This window comes from Populus euphratica, unplaced genomic scaffold (assembly GCF_000495115.2).
Source record: "Populus euphratica unplaced genomic scaffold, PopEup_1.0 scaffold71.1, whole genome shotgun sequence".
Classification (NCBI taxonomy): domain Eukaryota; kingdom Viridiplantae; phylum Streptophyta; class Magnoliopsida; order Malpighiales; family Salicaceae; genus Populus; species Populus euphratica.
Window position 1 is genome coordinate 154,782 of NW_011499949.1, and position 16,363 is coordinate 171,144.

Below are 16,363 nucleotides of genomic sequence, written 5' to 3' on the forward strand. Positions count from 1 at the left end.
TTCAAGTTTGTCTCCTTTCGTTTGATTTCTTATTATTTTACTTGGTTCTTTTATCAAACCTTTTATAATTTTCAATTTTATCCTTTAAATCATGTTCGTAGTTTTTATTTTTTCAACAATAACAGCAGCAACAATAATAGCAGCAGCAACAGTGGTGGTGATCATTGTGGTGCAAAAAATAATATTATTAATAACAACAATAACAATAACAACATCTAAATTAGTAATGATAATAATAATGACAATGATGATAATGATTATTAATAATATCAATAATGAGAATAACAATAACAACAACAATGATGAAAATGATTATAATGATAATAGTAGCAGTGATGGTATCACTCACTAATAATAATAATAACAACAATAATAATAGTAATGGTAATTTTTATTTTTATTTTTATTTTTTGAATTTCAAGTTTTTAAAAATCATTTTATATGATTAATTTTTTTTCTGATTTTATCTTTTAATATTTATTTTTTTTGAAACAAAATTATTTGATTGAACTTGAAACATAAATGCTTTGAATGTTTATGTGTCTTATTAAAGCACTAAAGTTAATCAAACTATTTTCAAAACAAAATGAATTATATTGATTCATTTTCTTCAATATTTTTTTGTCAAAATATTATTATTTTTACTTTTTAGTTGAATAAAAAAATTAAGAGATTAGCTAGGAAAAAAATCATGTCAACACCTATTAATTTTTTTACTATTATTTTTATCAAAATAATATTATTTTTACTTTCTACACAAAAAAAATCTGATTAACCCCGGTAATTTTGATCACTCAACCCAACCTATGACCCGAGATATGACGAGATCAACTTCAAGACCAGGTTTTAAAAGCATTATAAAAGAATAAAACACTAAATACGATATGAGAATTCAATGAAATTGAACAACGAGGGATGAAATTGTCAAAAAAAACCAATCAAGAAGATAACTCAAAATAAAAAGAATTTCAACCATAAAAATAAAAATCAAATTCAACAAAAAAAATCAAATAATTAGGGATGAGATCAAAAAATAAAATCCAATTAAAAAAGATAAAAATAAAAATAAATAGAAATTAAAAAATAAAGGTCAAATATAATAAAAAAATATAATAAAATTAAATGCTAAGGGATGAAATTGAAAAAAAAAATCAAATTCAATAAGATTAATAAATTAAGGATTACTTTGAAATTTTGCAAAACCGATGCATATTTTAAGATGAAAGACAGAAAAAATAGAGAAAAAAAAATTATTATTGAAGTTTCATTGTATTTTTATAGTTATCATGTCCAAACAATTGTATTGAGAATGGTATACCATACATGTCAATTACTTATTTTTTTTTATAGTAATTTTTTTTTTATAAAAGAATCATAACATTCTTAATCTCAATCCATAATTAAAAAAACATGAGGTAAATAAAAAATAAAAAATGCCTCTTTATTTTAGATAGAAAAAGTTTAGTTATGAGGTAACTAGAATGTAAAATAACATGAAATTTATAAAAAAAACTCTTTATTTTTAAAGAATATAAGAGTAATTATACTATGCAATGAAGATGTAAATATACAAAATTATCTCTGAATATTTGTTTAATTATTTGATTTTTTAAGGAAGGCATCGATCATTTTGCTATAGATTTGCACATTGTATATTCAACATTAAAACAGTAATGCCTTCAGTTTTATTTTAAAAAACAAAACATATGAAAGGAGAGATCGAGGCAGCCCAAAATCAAAAGTTGGAGGGCCGATTCGATCAAATAAATTTATTCTACTGAGTTAATTTGATCAAGTATGGATAACGGAGGCATTTCCGGTGATTTTTAGCTGCTAAAAAGCTAGTAATGAAGGGGTGCGTTCTTTTCCGAGAAAGGGGATATTAGCACACTTAAATCAACGGTCAGGGAGATCTCCAGAAACAGAAGGGAGAGATGAGTCAGCACAATAGCAACAAGAACCAAAACTCACTGAGTCAACCCACTCAGCCACCCTCTTCTCTCTCTATTCTCTCACCAAACCAAACCCGAATCAACCCAACCCTTTCTTCCTCACTACCTCTTTCTTCCTCTTTTACCTTTCTCCCTGCTCGTTTATTCGTTCACCATTACCATATCTCCTCTTTTCTGTACCCTTTTCGGTCTTTTCACCACTTCCAAATCGGACGGCCCGCTTTCCTCCACGTCACCATCGTCTTCTTCACCTCCTCATCTCCTGTCATCTTCTCTCCCTGTCTCCCTTCCTTATTTACAAATTACATGCGCCTCTCGCCCTTTTTTTTGGTCTTCTCCATAAGAATCTCACTCCATCTCTGGCGCGAACAAGGTAAGGTTTCTTTTTTTACTCGTCTATTCATAATTATAAATCAGTATTAATCTTTCTGAGATTTATTTATTTTTTCTTTTGGATTTAGGGTTATGTTTTGAAATTGGAGCGGGTTACTTATCGTATATTGCTTGCGTGGATGGCGATTGAGAAGAACAATTTCAAGGTATCTAATAAGTTTGACGCGGAGCTTTCTCCTGATAGCAGGGATACTGCCATGTCCAGTGACGAGGACGAGGATGAAGATGACCTTCTTCATCAGCAGCGGATTGGGTCTGATGAGGATGAAGAGGATGACGTTGATGTTGAAGAGGGTGACGAAGACGACGAAGAATTCAACGATGCTGATTCTGGGGCAGGATCTGATGATTTTGACTTGCTAGAATTAGGGGAAACCAGGGCTGAGTTTTGCCAATTCGGGAATTTAACTTGCAGTGTTCCCTTTGAATTGTATGACCTTCCTGGATTGCAGGACATATTGTCTGTTGATGTGTGGAATGATGTTTTAACCGAAGATGATAAATTTAGCCTCACTAAGTATTTACCTGACGTTGATCAGGATACCTTTCTGCGAACCCTCAAAGAGCTTCTTGAGGGTGGGAATTTCCATTTTGGTAGTCCCGTCAACAAATTGTTTCAGATGCTCAAGGGGGGGTTGTGTGAACCGAGGGTTGCCCTTTACAGAGATGCTTTGTATTTCTTTCAGCAAAGGCAGCATTACCATCTTTTGAGGAAGCATCAGAATAGTATGGTTAGTCATTTGTGCCAGATAAGAGATGCTTGGCATGATTGTAAAGGGTATAGCATTGGTGAGAAGCTTAGAGTTTTGAATATCATGAAGAGTCATAAGAGTTTGATGCATGAGAATGCGGAGGGAGAATTGGAGAGTGGCTCATCGGACCAAGGGGAACCAGGTGATAGGTTTTGGGACAGAAGGGTTAAAAATAAGAAGAGTGCATCCAAATTTGATCGTACTTCAGCATATGGCGTTGATTCTGGTTTGGAATTTTCTTCACAAGTTGCAAAGTATGGAAAGCAAAATCCCAGGGGTATACTGAAGTCAGCTGGGTCAAGAGATCCTTCAACTAGAGATGTGCCGGGTCGCTTTCCTTCTGTTTATCATGGTTTGGGGATGACTTCAAGTCCCCATGGATCAGCATTGACACTTTCTAGGCAGAATAAGCTTGCTGGGTATGACTCAGGAGATGCACCCAGGCTAAGGGATCAAATGACAATTGAAAAGGATGATACTGAATATGCAATGTACAGAATGGGTGTCCAACGAGATCGAAATATGGCACTTGGTGGTGATATGGTGAAGTCCAGGGTTCGAAAAGCAGGAAAGAAGCATGATTTCTTGAGAACTAACAGATTAGATGCTGACAGTTTCATGAATTTGCCATTCTCTTCAAACAACGACTTGCATGCCCACGGCAGGGACAATAATGCAGGTCAGCTGTCAGAAGCTAAAGCGTTCACATCAAATATTCTCTATAACCGGACCAAGTCCGAGTCTTCCAAAAAGACCAAGTATGCTGAAAATTCTCCGCAATTCTCAGTTCCTGATCAGATGAAATACTCGAAAGGCCAAGCTCTGCTGCTACCACTGAAAGGTAATCGAGTTGACTTATCAGATCATGCTGAACCAATTTGCCATAGCAATAATCAAGGACAGGTTTTCTCTATGGATTCTACATTTAAATCTAATGATTGGAATATGAGAAGTAAGAAATGTAGGACGGGGAGAGAGTCCCCGGATCTTAATTTCAAAGCTCATCGAGCATTGTCGCCCCAGGTGAATGATGGAATTGCGCTGCCTCGGGTGAAAGCAAAGCAATCACGGGAGAAGATCAGAGGGAGTGTTATTCAGAATGGAAGATCAGAAAAGAGAGCATTGAAAGCTAACAGAATTTATATAAAAGGTGAAGAAACAGAATCAGACTCATCTGAACAATTTTATGATGAGGATGATGAGGGTAGCAATCCTTTGATGAAAAGCAAGTCAGCTTACCCTGTCAGTATCATAGAAGGTTCTCGGTCGTCCTTTTTGAAGTCTAGCTTAGGTGCTAAAAAGGCCTCCTTTATTAAGAAAGATGTGCAGGAGAATGAACTGGCTTCCGATGGAATTGCACACTTTTCCCAAAAGGTGAGTGACTTTACTGAGCCTGGGCAAATGCCAAGATACTTGTCAAAAGCTAAACAAAAGGGTAAGATGCATGAGACACATAGCTCTAGTGCTAGAGTTTTGGAAGACAGCTCTCTCACTGGCCTGGGTAAACTAAAGGATGATAATGACAGAAACAGAATTCACAGATCTGGCAAGATTGGTCAATTACGGGTGGAATATGATGAAAGGTTACGCAGGTCCTCATCGAAAGCCTACCCTTCTGACCGAAAGCAGAAAGGGGAAGTCAGCCATGATTTCATTGTTGACGATGAGGATGGTTTACTTGAAACACAGTTACTGTCAGATGAAAATGCACTGGTTAGATTGCGAAAGAAAGGACGGAACATGGAAACATATGCTCATGGTCAAAGTGACCCACCTGAGGCTTTGTTGCTGGGGTGCAACTCAGGGATGAAGAAACGGAAAGCAAAGTACGATGTGATGGACATGGCTGGCAGAGACGAAGATGGTAATAGGCATTCTAACAGTGTTGAGCCGCAAATTGACAACTCCATTTCATTGAAGAAAAAAGGGAAAAGGAAATTGGAAGCTGACGATGTTATTCCAGACTGGGAAACTCCTGAGGCACCTGTTACAAAAACAGGAGTGGTGGATGTGGAGCTGGAAGTGAAGCCTCAGAAAAAGCCATATACACCGATTACACCAACAGTTCATGTTGGCTTCTCATTTTCCATTATACATCTCCTTTCAGCAGTTCGTTTGGCAATGATCACTCCTCTTTCAGAAGATTCCTTAGAGGTTGGCAAACCCACAGCAGAGCTGAACAGAGCACATGAAGGTGACAACAATGGGGTTCTTTCTAATGAGAATGCAGATGTTAATGAATCAGACCCTGCTGTGCAAGTGAAAATGCCTTCTCTTACTGTACAGGAGATTGTTAATCGTGTGAGATCAAACCCTATGGATCCCTGCATTCTTGAGACGCAGGAGCCACTCCAGGATTTGATCAGAGGAGTTCTCAAGATATTTTCATCAAAAACAGCGCCTCTAGGAATGAAGGGCTGGAAAGCACTTGTATTTTATGACAAATCTACAAAAAGTTGGTCCTGGATTGGTCCAGTTTCTCACATTTTGACAGATCATGACACTATTGTTGAAGGGACGTCTCCTGAATATTGGAGCCTTCCTCACAAAAGTTGTGTCAAGTTGGTCGACTCTTTTGCTAATTGGCTGAAAAGTGGGCAAGAGACTCTTCAACAAATTGGAAGTCTTCCTGCACCGCCTCTGTCATTGATGCAATGTAACCTGGATGAGAAAGAGAGGTTCAGGGACTTGAGAGCTCAGAAAAGTCTCAATACTATCAGCCCGAGTTCTGAAGAAGTGAGAGCTTATTTCCACAGGGAAGAAGTCCTGAGGTATTTGATTCCCGACAGGGCCTTCTCATACACTGCTGCTGATGGTAAAAAGTCTATTGTTGCTCCCTTGAGGAGGTGTGGTGGGAAGCCAACTTCAAAAGCTCGAGACCATTTCATGCTGAAGCGTGATCGACCACCTCATGTTACGATTCTTTGTCTTGTGAGAGATGCAGCTGCTAGATTGCCAGGAAGCATCGGCACTAGAGCAGATGTTTGTACTTTGATACGAGACTCTCAGTATACTGTCGAAGATGTGTCTGATGCACAAGTGAATCAAGTTGTCAGTGGAGCCTTGGATCGTTTGCATTATGAGCGTGATCCCTGTGTGCAATTTGATGGAGAAAGGAAATTGTGGGTTTACCTGCACAGAGATCGAGAAGAAGAAGATTTTGAAGATGACGGTACTTCATCTACTAAGAAATGGAAGAGACAGAAAAAAGACCCTGCTGATCTATCTGATCAAGGAACAGTTACTGTTGCTTTTCATGGGGCAGGGGATCAATCTGGATTTGATTTGGGCTCTGACCTCAACGCTGAGCCACCAGCTGATGATGATGATAAAAGAGCAGATCTTGTTTGTAGTGATGTGAGACACAGTGCGGAAGATCCTGTTGACACCACTCATGTGCTCCAGCAATGCAGCACATATCAGGGTGAATCAATGGTTTGGGAGGCCCTGAGCTTAAATCCATTGCAAGAGAACAAATTGATATGCCAAGAAGATTCCACAAATGAAGATTTTGATGATGAAACATTTGAGACAGAAAGGCCAGATGGAATCTTAAGTACAAGCTTATTATGAATAATTTTTCAGGTAGATTTAAATACCATCATGCCTTTACCTAGATGCCATCGTGTTCTGCTATTCTTTAGTTCATGGAATATGATCATTCTCAATTGAACGGGCTATTTAAATTTATTTTGGGAACCAAAATTTTTTGTGTATCTGCTTTCAAAATTGCAGTAAACTTTTTCGCTCTTAAATGTATAAAATTGAACACGTGCATGGCAGGTCTTAAGATCATTGAGTTACTGGCTCCCTTGCTTTTCAGATTATCATAAACTGATGTGCTGCTATGCATCCAATCACAATGACTGTTGAGATGCAGAACGTTGCTTGCTGTCAAGGTTTCATAAAGATTTTGAAGTGCTACTTTAATGTACATGGTGGTAGTTTGACTGGGGATTTAGGGAAGGAGGGACCTCCATAGGTAGTTCATTCAAGTAGGCACATGGAACGTTTCCTGGCACCATAAATTGGAGAGGGCATTTAGAAGATCAGCGCAGCTAGGGGTTGTGACAGAATAAGTTAGAATTGTAAGTACAGTGCTGTTTAGTGCATGTTTATCAGCTCACAATAGAGTCTGCTGCTTGCTGTTTAGTGTATGTTTATCTGTTCACAATGCTTTGTCATGAGTGTATATGTTCAGAAGAAATGTCAGTGGGTACCTTGCATTCTGAGGTTTTTTATTTTTGTTGTTGTCGTCGTCGTCGTTTTGATTCATTGAAATTGCAAGATGATTTACCTGTACTGACCATCTGATTTAAAGAGAGATCTAACAATGCAGAATTGTCTTGTGTTGCAGGTGCTGGTGCAGAAGTCTGTCTATGCTAGAAGTAATGTGCCAGTCATCCTCTCCAAGCTGTCATGCATAAAATGCTATTGTATGTACATTGATGATTTTAGTGCAAAATGTAGAATAGCAAGTGACCAGACTTTCTATTCCTTGTTTGAGGTCCAGAATATGTCCATTAGCTGGTTCTGTAATCCCAAAATAACGTTTCCTTTGCTTTCTAATTCGTTATGCAGATCATTTCGAAATGTAGGCCATCCATCCTACTTCCCTTGAAATGAACAAGGATTGCTCCTTCGACATCTGTTATGCTCTCTGGCTCTTACCACTAGCGGATCATTCTGCTCTCAGCAACGTCCCAAAGTAGCAGTTGAATTCAAATCCTCACACAGGTTAGAGAGGAGAAACTTCTACCATAACTTAAGCAGAACACTCGCTCCATCTGTATCATATCAAATTTTCCGAACGAGTGCATTATCAAGTCAGTAAGAATGAATTTTGTGACACACACACTCTCTCACGCCTGTGCTTCTTCTCCTCTTTTATTATTCTATTAATTTGACAGCCTTGCCATTGCAGGCTCCCCAATCAAGCAAGATCCTCTATTTTACCAATAGATTCTACAATATTAATAGTCTTACCCCTTTTTGGGTCGCCCACAATTCCCTCTTGTAGCAAATGACAAAAACTTGCATTTGAGATCCTTTTCTCTCGCTCTTTTTTTTTCCTTTCAGAATTGAATCTCCTTTTATAAAATGACCCTTGTGTATCAGATAATACATTAACCTTCCTTAACAACGGTAGAGATGAGTTAATTTAAAGGGAAAAATATCAAATTAGCCCCTGACATGCTATCCAATTTTCAATTGAAATAGTCTGAGGATATAACTAACCTAAATTTTTAAATTTGAATAATTCTTTTAACATGATGTTGAGAGAGTTTGAAAGTAGAAGTTGATTTTTAAAGTGTTTTTTGTTTTAAAGTATATTAAAATGATTTTTTTATTTTTTAAAAAATATTTTTTATGATTTGAAATTTTTTTTTTATTTTTTTTTAAAGTATTTTTGAAATTTAAAAAATAGACGTGCTAACAGGGTGGAGAAGAAGGCCTTGTACCAAATTAAGTTAAAATAAGCCCACAAAGGACTAGGTACTAGCTGACAAGTTTACAAAGATAGGATGTACACGTGGCAAAAGAGGACCACACCTGAAGAAAGAAGCCGGAGATAAGAGAGCACGAGCACAACAGTGTGGTCGAGAGAGACCAAGCCGGTAAATCCGAGAGAGAAGGTGCCGCCGTGTGCTCACGTGGTTAATTAATAAATCTTGATGGTGGCAAGAATAGTAATTTACAAGGATTTAATTGTATATTGTTGTCAATCACTTTTACAACTCTGAATTGCTTTCTTTAAGAAATAAGACGTGAACAATTAATAACAGCTGAAGGAACATCTTCTACGGGTTACTTTACTATCGTTTCTGCAAACATGCTTACAGCTGAAGTCTTGGAACAGTGACTTGTACTGTGTCAAATTAGATGCTTGCTTAATTGCAAAAAATTAATATGTTAAGCACTAGATTTCAAATTCATCTCGCTTAATTGCTTCGGATAATCTCTCTCCATGGATCCATTATGTCTTCTTCCTTCTTGGAGATTGCACACTTGGGACCCGAGATTATGAAGGATGATGATATTGAAGAACAACAAATTAATATTTTCATACAAAGGAGAACTTCCTTTAAACTTACAATCAACGAATAAGATATGCAGAGTTCGTGCTTGATCGTATATATACCCTTCTGTACACATACCCCCCCTCCTTTACCACTCTACACTACCTCTCTAACCGTCATGTTCTCTGCTCACTTCAGTTAATAGCGGTGAGAGGAACTCTAGGGTCTCTTAAGGATTGGGCAGCCTCATATGCTGCCGCAACATGTTTGATGTCTCCATTTACTTGTTTTGCGGATTTCGCATCCCAGATTGACTTCAACAATTCTTCAAAAGCAGGAGTTCTAAGCTCTTCAATTGATGCAATGGTTGGCAGATTGAATGACCTCTTTCTTGGTGTTGAACAAGATGGCTCGTCCACCTGTTAGTTGGAGGATGAAGCAGTTCAGCGAACACATAAGAGATGATAACCACAGTGATGGTGTTTCTAAAATGAACATGTATGTCATTGTTTATGGCAGGCCCAATTTTCTATAAATGAATATCAAAGGCTTACCACGTATTCATCCAGAAGACATTTCCCAGCATTCTCTGTAATTTCAACAATCTTGTGGTAGTGGCTACCCTTAAGTTCCCTCAGATCTTCACAGCAAGGTAAAACCATGGAATTGAAATTTCCACAAGCATCATGGTCAAGATTTAATGAATCTGCAGGGGTTACTTTCATCAGTTTACTTTCATAATGGACAAATATCAATACACTTGCAGAACAAAATACTGACGTTCAATGGATAAGAGGAGAGTATTGTTCGCAATGTCAACATCTTCAACTGCAGTTGATACAGCGGAAGAAAACTGTCCACGAAGGATTTGGTTGGCTTCGGTTCCTCCCCTAAATGAAAAGTGAAAAATAAGTTGCCGATCTGAAACAAAAAGCTAGAAGAATACTCGTGGGAAGTACCACCATACCTAACAATGGAATCCACAGAAGCAACATTGCTTTTTTCTAGGATGAGCAAGGATTCTTGAGCATTCCTCCACTGTTGGGCACCCATTTTGGCCTTATTTAAACTGAACAAGTTGAGGAACCAATTCAGAAGAGAGTACAAGAAAAAAAGAAGCATACCACACGATACCAGGATGAAAAATGGTCACCAACAAAAAAAAAAACAAGAAAACAGATTGCAAAAGTGGCCAATACCAGTTATGTAGAACCTCCTCCAGGACTTTCCTTCCACTTTCCACAGCAGAAGTGTTCTCAAAATGATTGGACTCTGTTTTTTCCATGTGGACTGTCCATTCAGCTTTAATAGAAGATGTGGTATCCTGCATTGTTGACATTTCTTGCTGCAGTTTGTTAGTTCTACTGTTTGCACTTTCCCGGAGTTCATGCACTGCCATTTGCACCTGAAGAACACACCAGGTGAAGATCAAGCACACAAAAAGCCAGCCAACCAAACTGCCAGCAAACCAACACTGAAAAGTGACTCACTAGTTTTTTCTTCCTCGAGTTTGAACTTTCAAGCAGCTCTGCCACTTTCTCCAACAATTGCCTTTCTTCATTCGCAGCACACCCCTACACAGTTACAAGCAAAACACATAAATTTTATTCAGAAAACGCCTCATAAATTGATCTATGCATTCTAAATTTGACAACAGAAACCACCTCAAACTTCTTTTCTAGTTCAGACAATTTGTGATCATTGACTATTTGTGCTTCTTCCACAATTTGGGTCAAGTTGGATGCATGCATGTCTAGAGTCTCGACAAAGTTAACTACGACTTTCGAAACTGATCGTGCAGTTTCTACTGCTCTGGAATGTGCCTGTAATTGGTATCAAAATAGAAGCATTCATTTGAAATAAGTAATAAAATCCAAACATCTCCCAATTAATGGCTATTATAAAACCAGATAGCCAAATACCAACCTCATGCTGCTGTTGTGCATACGCACTTAGCTTTTCCTGTTGCATCTGAAGATTGCTTTGAAGATCATTAATTAACGCATCAGCTTCTGAAGCAATTCTTTGGAAGAACTGAAACAAATAAACAAACTAAACTCAGGCAAGTGAAAAGGAATTAAGGTCACTTAGCATAAGTTTGATACTTACACCCTCAACAGCATGCGAGTGCTTGGAAACTTCAGAATTCAGACTACCAAAAGTAGACCGAGAGTTTTCCTCAAGCTCCTTAGCCATATCATCCAAAGCTTTGATACCTGATCCATACATCGTTTTCAGCTTTCCAACCCTTCCTCGAAGTTCTTCAGTAGCCTTCATGAATACCAAAAAAAATTGTAAGAAATGATAGACAAGTACGAAGACAAGTTCAATTATCATCATGTTTGTATCCAAACCTCAGCCTTTATCGATACAAAGGACTGCATATCTTCCTCCATGTCTTTCAGTTGCTTCTCTTGTTGAGTCATTGAGGCCGCCACAGTCGAATGTAAGATCTCAAGTTGTTGGGTCAACTGGGACTGGAATTTCTGTGTAAGTACCCTGTTTCCGTCTTCAATTTTATCCTTGTGCTCTGAAAACCATTTATTGATAACAATCAATCACCAGTGGTTTCAACATAATACCGAACCTCTGTTTAAATTTGGAATCAGTACAAACCAATTTTGGAAAATAAACTGGACACATCTGATGCAGCATTTTCTAGCTCTGATCGAAGCTCAAATGCACGCTCAACTAGTCCTTTCTCTGAAAGAATAACAAAGTTCACGGTCAGAGAACAAGCCAACACATAAGAAGAAGACACATAGATAAATTTCAAACGTTGAACACTAAATAAATCATGTCAAGCACAGTAACATGGAAGCTTTGAACAAAAGAAAAGTTTATTTATCAAATACCAGTCACATAAATCATACTGGTTAACAGATATACAAGATATTTTGAAGCTCATTATCACAGAACTGTCGAGTAATGAAATCAGAACAAAGAATGGAATCATATCTTTCATCAAGGATGTCCAAAATTTCTTTTACACCACTTCTCTCTCCACCAATACAGATTCACTAATTGCACTCAAACAATAAAAAAGAAAACTCAAGTACAAGATGTCTCACCAGATTTGAGGAGATTAGATATAAAAAATTCTTTCTCCTTTATAGTTATGTTTGCTTGTCTGTGTTTTCCTTCCAGATCTACTAATGAATTTTCAGTTTCCTCGAGCTTTTTCTGAATTTTCAAGGAAGAGAATAATAAACTCAGATCTTGCTGGTGGAAGCAGAAAGGTGGAATGAAGAAGGTCTACGTGTTGACCACCTCATGTAGCTTACCTCAGTTTTATCAAGTTTTTCACTTAAATCTGCTGTCAAACGTAGCTGAGAATTGTGGAGTTCCTGGATCTCCAAAAATTGCTGATTGCAAAAGACAACAAAATAATTAGACTGATTTTCGTGCATGGAAACTAGCAAAGAACCATGCAAAAATATTGATGAAACATACCTTGTCCTTGGATTCTGAATCAAGTTCCATGCGTTCTATTTTTTCGGCCATTTCCTGGACAGATGAAACACAAGAAATGATCAATATTCAGACTTCAATGTAAAGCCAACTGAAGAAAATATCAGCACTTATATGGTAGGACGTGAACCTTCTTTTCAGCTTCATCTTGAAGATAACGATCTCGTGGTATGTAGATTCCATTTTTCTCTCTGGCAGCATATACCTCTGACAATTTGTTTTTTTTTTTTTATAAGAAATCAACACGTTAAAAAAGTTGTCAAATCTAACTGTATGAAAAGGTTTATGTTTATAAGAAATTGGAGGATGCAATTCAATTGCATAGGAATGTTTATGTTTTCAAGAAAGTTTGAATACACAGTGAAGGAGAGGAGCACCTTGCTTCAGTCGGTCAATTTCAGAATATAGATCCTTGATCATTGCGGATTTCATCATCTTTTGATTTATCTGAAATGATAGCCATAACAAATTATTAGAGCGGCTCCAAAAGTGGACAATTGCATGAATAAGAGGAACACGGATTGATCCAATAACCAAGTGATCTAGAGGCCCAAACTACAATTGTATTGGTCAAATGAAACAACTGACCTCTGGTTTGTTCTTTATATTTTTAGCACGGTGTGCATAATCTAGAGTGCTAAGTGTTTCTTCCAGACTCTGAATAGAGGGTGATATCGTGGCAATTATGCATGTCTTTGTTTTCCCACCCAGCGAATCCCTCAATAGCCTGGTTAGTTTGCTATCCCTGGAATTGCAACCAACCACATTTCCAACCAATGTCACTTTTAAGGTCTGCAATCACAAAAAGGATGTGAAAGTGGATACCATACATGTTTTTTATTAGCAGTACCTATATGGAATATGACCAGAACGCTCAACAAGAGTATTGATCACACGACCAAGTGTAAGCAAGCTTTTATTAATCTCCCCTGCTTCCCTTGCTCTCCCCTGCAAAAGTCATTTTCTTTAGGATGAAAAGAGTTCGAGTAGTGAAAATAACTAATATTTCAATTAAGCTATTGTGTCGAGAAATTCAAAAGCATAATCCTGCAGAAATTACAAGAGTAAGATACTGGTGCATAAAACCCACTGAATGCAAGGCTCTGTTCCCAGGTGCATCAGCCTGTGCTGTAGTGTAGATAATTTTCTAGTACTGCTTACAACATACCTCTCGGGCACCAGAGCGGGAAATATTCTCAGAACCAGCAAGATCAACAAGATTCAGCTTTCCACATTTGATCATCTCTTCCCCTTCTGGAGTACATTCTTTAATGTGAATGGTGATGGAAAATATTGAGTGAGAGCGACTGCTTTGCTTGTTAAGAAGAGTCTCAGCTGTGCGCCTTTTAGCAGAGCCCTTATCCAAGATTTTGTAAATTTCATTAGCAGTACACACTATCTCTTCTTCCAAGCCTCTTATAAGAACACCTCCTTTTCCATCTTCCATAAGAGCTACGGGTTTCTTAGATTTGTCATCTACAAATCTTGGAGTTTCTTCTGGGGCCAAAAGATCCGTTATTTCCTCATTGTACAGCTCTAAAAAGGTAACTTTCATGTTATACTCGGCATTTTGAGCTTCTAATATTTCAAAAATTTGTTTGACTGCTCTTGGTATAACACCGGCATCACTTGGAAACTCTCCATTCTACAAGAAAGAGTACAGTACAAATACAATTAAAAACAGTTTCAGCCAAAAAGCAAAGAAATATATAAAAGTAATAGGAAAAATCAAACCTTTTTCCTGGCTCCTCCTTCCATTGTGTATGTCTTCCCTGTTCCTGTCTGTCCATATGCAAAGATGGTGCAGTTATAACCTTCAAGAACTTCATACACAATTGGAGACACTGCCAAATCATACAAGTCCTTCTGTTTGGATGCTGGGCCAAAAACCTAACCCCCCCCCGGAAAAAACAAAGAAATCATCAAAAGTCATAAACTTTCACATCCAATTCACTATTAAGCAAAAACAAAAGCAAAAAAGTGGACAAGACAAAAACCTTGTCAAAAAGAAAAGTTCTATCAATCTGCTTGTTAGCGATGTTCTGAAGAGCTGACACTTCCCTTCTACCCTCATTACATGAAATCACCACCGGAGTGTGAACCCTCAACTCATCCTCATTTAGTGGCCTACAAAAACATCATCCCTCAGCTGAAAATCACTCTAAAAAAGAACCCAATTTATATATAAAAAAAAGAGAGAGACTGACCTGCAACGCACAATGACCTGCACATTGACACCCTTTTCTTTATCATGTTTACTGCTGGAATTGGAATTGAAGTCCCCATATCGCAGATCTCTTGCTGACTTATCAGTTGATCGCGGAGTATGTGATGGCGATGGCGATGGCGAAACCATACCTCCTCCTCTTCTTCTCTGCTGTGATGAAGAAGAAGAAGAATCCATACTCCTCTATTCAATTACAAAACCTTTTTCCGCTGATTCACCACAACAATTCACGAAGTCAGCCCGCCCACCTGACCAACTCTCTCTCCTTGTCTGTATATTACTATTTATAAAGCAAAATAAAAATAAAAGAGAGAGAATAAATTCAGCATCTGATTCTGACTATTATTACTCTATCAATCTATCAATAGATAAGAATCTTCATGTCCAATTATATCAACAATAACAAAAAAGTGAAGAAGAAGAAGGGATCCCATGAAGGTACATTCTTCTCTTAAAAGAATTAAAAACCCAGGTAGCGAAAACATCCATGGAGATCCAACACAAATTACCTAAGTAAATAACAAAAACAAATCAGATACTGTGACTCAAATGCCGGCCGGCCTGCCTTCCCTTCGATGAAGAAATCCAATGATATTGTGTTTTACTGTTACTATTATTATTTGAAGAAATGTATTATTTTATAATAATTATTTGTTTGTTTCGTCTATGATGAGAGGTTAAAAATGGGAGAAAGGAATAGAGAGGGGGAGAAAAGGATGGGAAGAAGAAGAGTGTAAATTGGATTTGAAGGACAAGCTTGCAGACAGAGAGAGAGACAGAGAGAGAGAGAGAGAGCTAATAATAGAAATTGAAAAGACGCGATGCCGTTACAGATGAGGAGGACGGACGGCACCCACTCACGCCCGTTTCTTGATTTTCTGACCGTTAGAAATCTCCTTCATTTTCAAAATTTTTGAATACAATGTCGTCTACTCCTACGACCACTCCGTATTAATTTCTCCTTAGCTACTAGCTTTTGAGCTTAGATACTGTCATGCTGTATTTGTTAAAACATTAATTCTTTTTATTTTTAAATTATATATACTGATATAAAAATAAAATTTTAAAAATAAACACCGACCAATAAACAAATACTACTTTAAATTACAACTGTACTTTATTATTAGTATAAGAGATTTTATTTTCGTAGATGACTTGAAACCTGGGCCCCACTAGGAGCCTCCCTCAGCTCTGATGCATAACAGTTGGCACGATTACAGGATCTTCTGCTTTCCAGATAAATTACTACTTTCAATTCTACATAGACCCGACGGGTGGATACACGAGTACTTGAATTTAATAGTTATTTTTTAAAAAAAATTATTAAATAATATATTAAAATAATATATATTTTTTATTTTTTAAAATTTATTTTAACATTAACATATTAATAGTAATGATATAAAAATATTAATTTTAAACAACAAAAAAAATTAAATTTTATCCAATTTTTATTTCAGCTGGAATTTATAGTGAAATCTAATTTTAATAAAAAATACATAAAAAATTATTTTAATTGAAAACTTGAGTTATTATTATTTGAGTAAC

The 16,363-nt window shown here is 37.0% G+C and overlaps 2 protein-coding genes across 5 annotated transcripts; one reads left to right on the forward strand and one right to left on the reverse strand.

Annotated features, from left to right (window-relative positions):
- The first annotated feature begins 1,755 nt into the window (after positions 1 to 1,755).
- Positions 1,756 to 8,030, forward strand: LOC105137788 (uncharacterized). Of its 4 annotated transcripts, XR_844649.1 has the most exons (5): positions 1,756 to 2,325; positions 2,414 to 6,682; positions 6,921 to 7,185; positions 7,455 to 7,533; positions 7,679 to 8,030. XR_844649.1 is itself a non-coding variant. In XM_011043663.1 (3 exons), the coding sequence occupies exon 2, from the start codon at positions 2,465 to 2,467 to the stop codon at positions 6,668 to 6,670; it is 4,206 nt and encodes a 1,401-aa protein (XP_011041965.1). In that variant the 5' UTR covers positions 1,758 to 2,325; positions 2,414 to 2,464; the 3' UTR covers positions 6,671 to 6,682; positions 7,455 to 7,927. The 4 variants fall into 4 exon arrangements, 1 of the variants encoding a protein (XP_011041965.1); XR_844648.1 differs by having other exon boundaries at positions 7,455 to 7,927; XR_844647.1 differs by lacking the exon at positions 6,921 to 7,185 and having other exon boundaries at positions 1,758 to 2,325.
- Positions 8,031 to 9,118: 1,088 nt separating this feature from the next.
- Positions 9,119 to 15,609, reverse strand: LOC105137789 (125 kDa kinesin-related protein-like). Its single transcript, XM_011043664.1, has 23 exons — positions 15,325 to 15,609; positions 14,796 to 15,095; positions 14,586 to 14,715; positions 14,323 to 14,478; positions 13,757 to 14,233; positions 13,439 to 13,536; positions 13,177 to 13,333; positions 12,966 to 13,035; positions 12,719 to 12,795; positions 12,571 to 12,624; positions 12,402 to 12,482; positions 12,189 to 12,300; positions 11,734 to 11,820; positions 11,472 to 11,647; positions 11,227 to 11,388; positions 11,044 to 11,151; positions 10,782 to 10,940; positions 10,608 to 10,691; positions 10,317 to 10,522; positions 10,085 to 10,186; positions 9,898 to 10,007; positions 9,672 to 9,823; positions 9,119 to 9,536 (listed from the first exon to the last, which is right to left on the reverse strand). The coding sequence occupies exons 2-23, from the start codon at positions 14,990 to 14,992 to the stop codon at positions 9,312 to 9,314; spliced, it is 3,180 nt and encodes a 1,059-aa protein (XP_011041966.1). The 5' UTR covers positions 14,993 to 15,095; positions 15,325 to 15,609; the 3' UTR covers positions 9,119 to 9,311.
- Between the last annotated feature and the right edge of the window lie 754 nt (positions 15,610 to 16,363).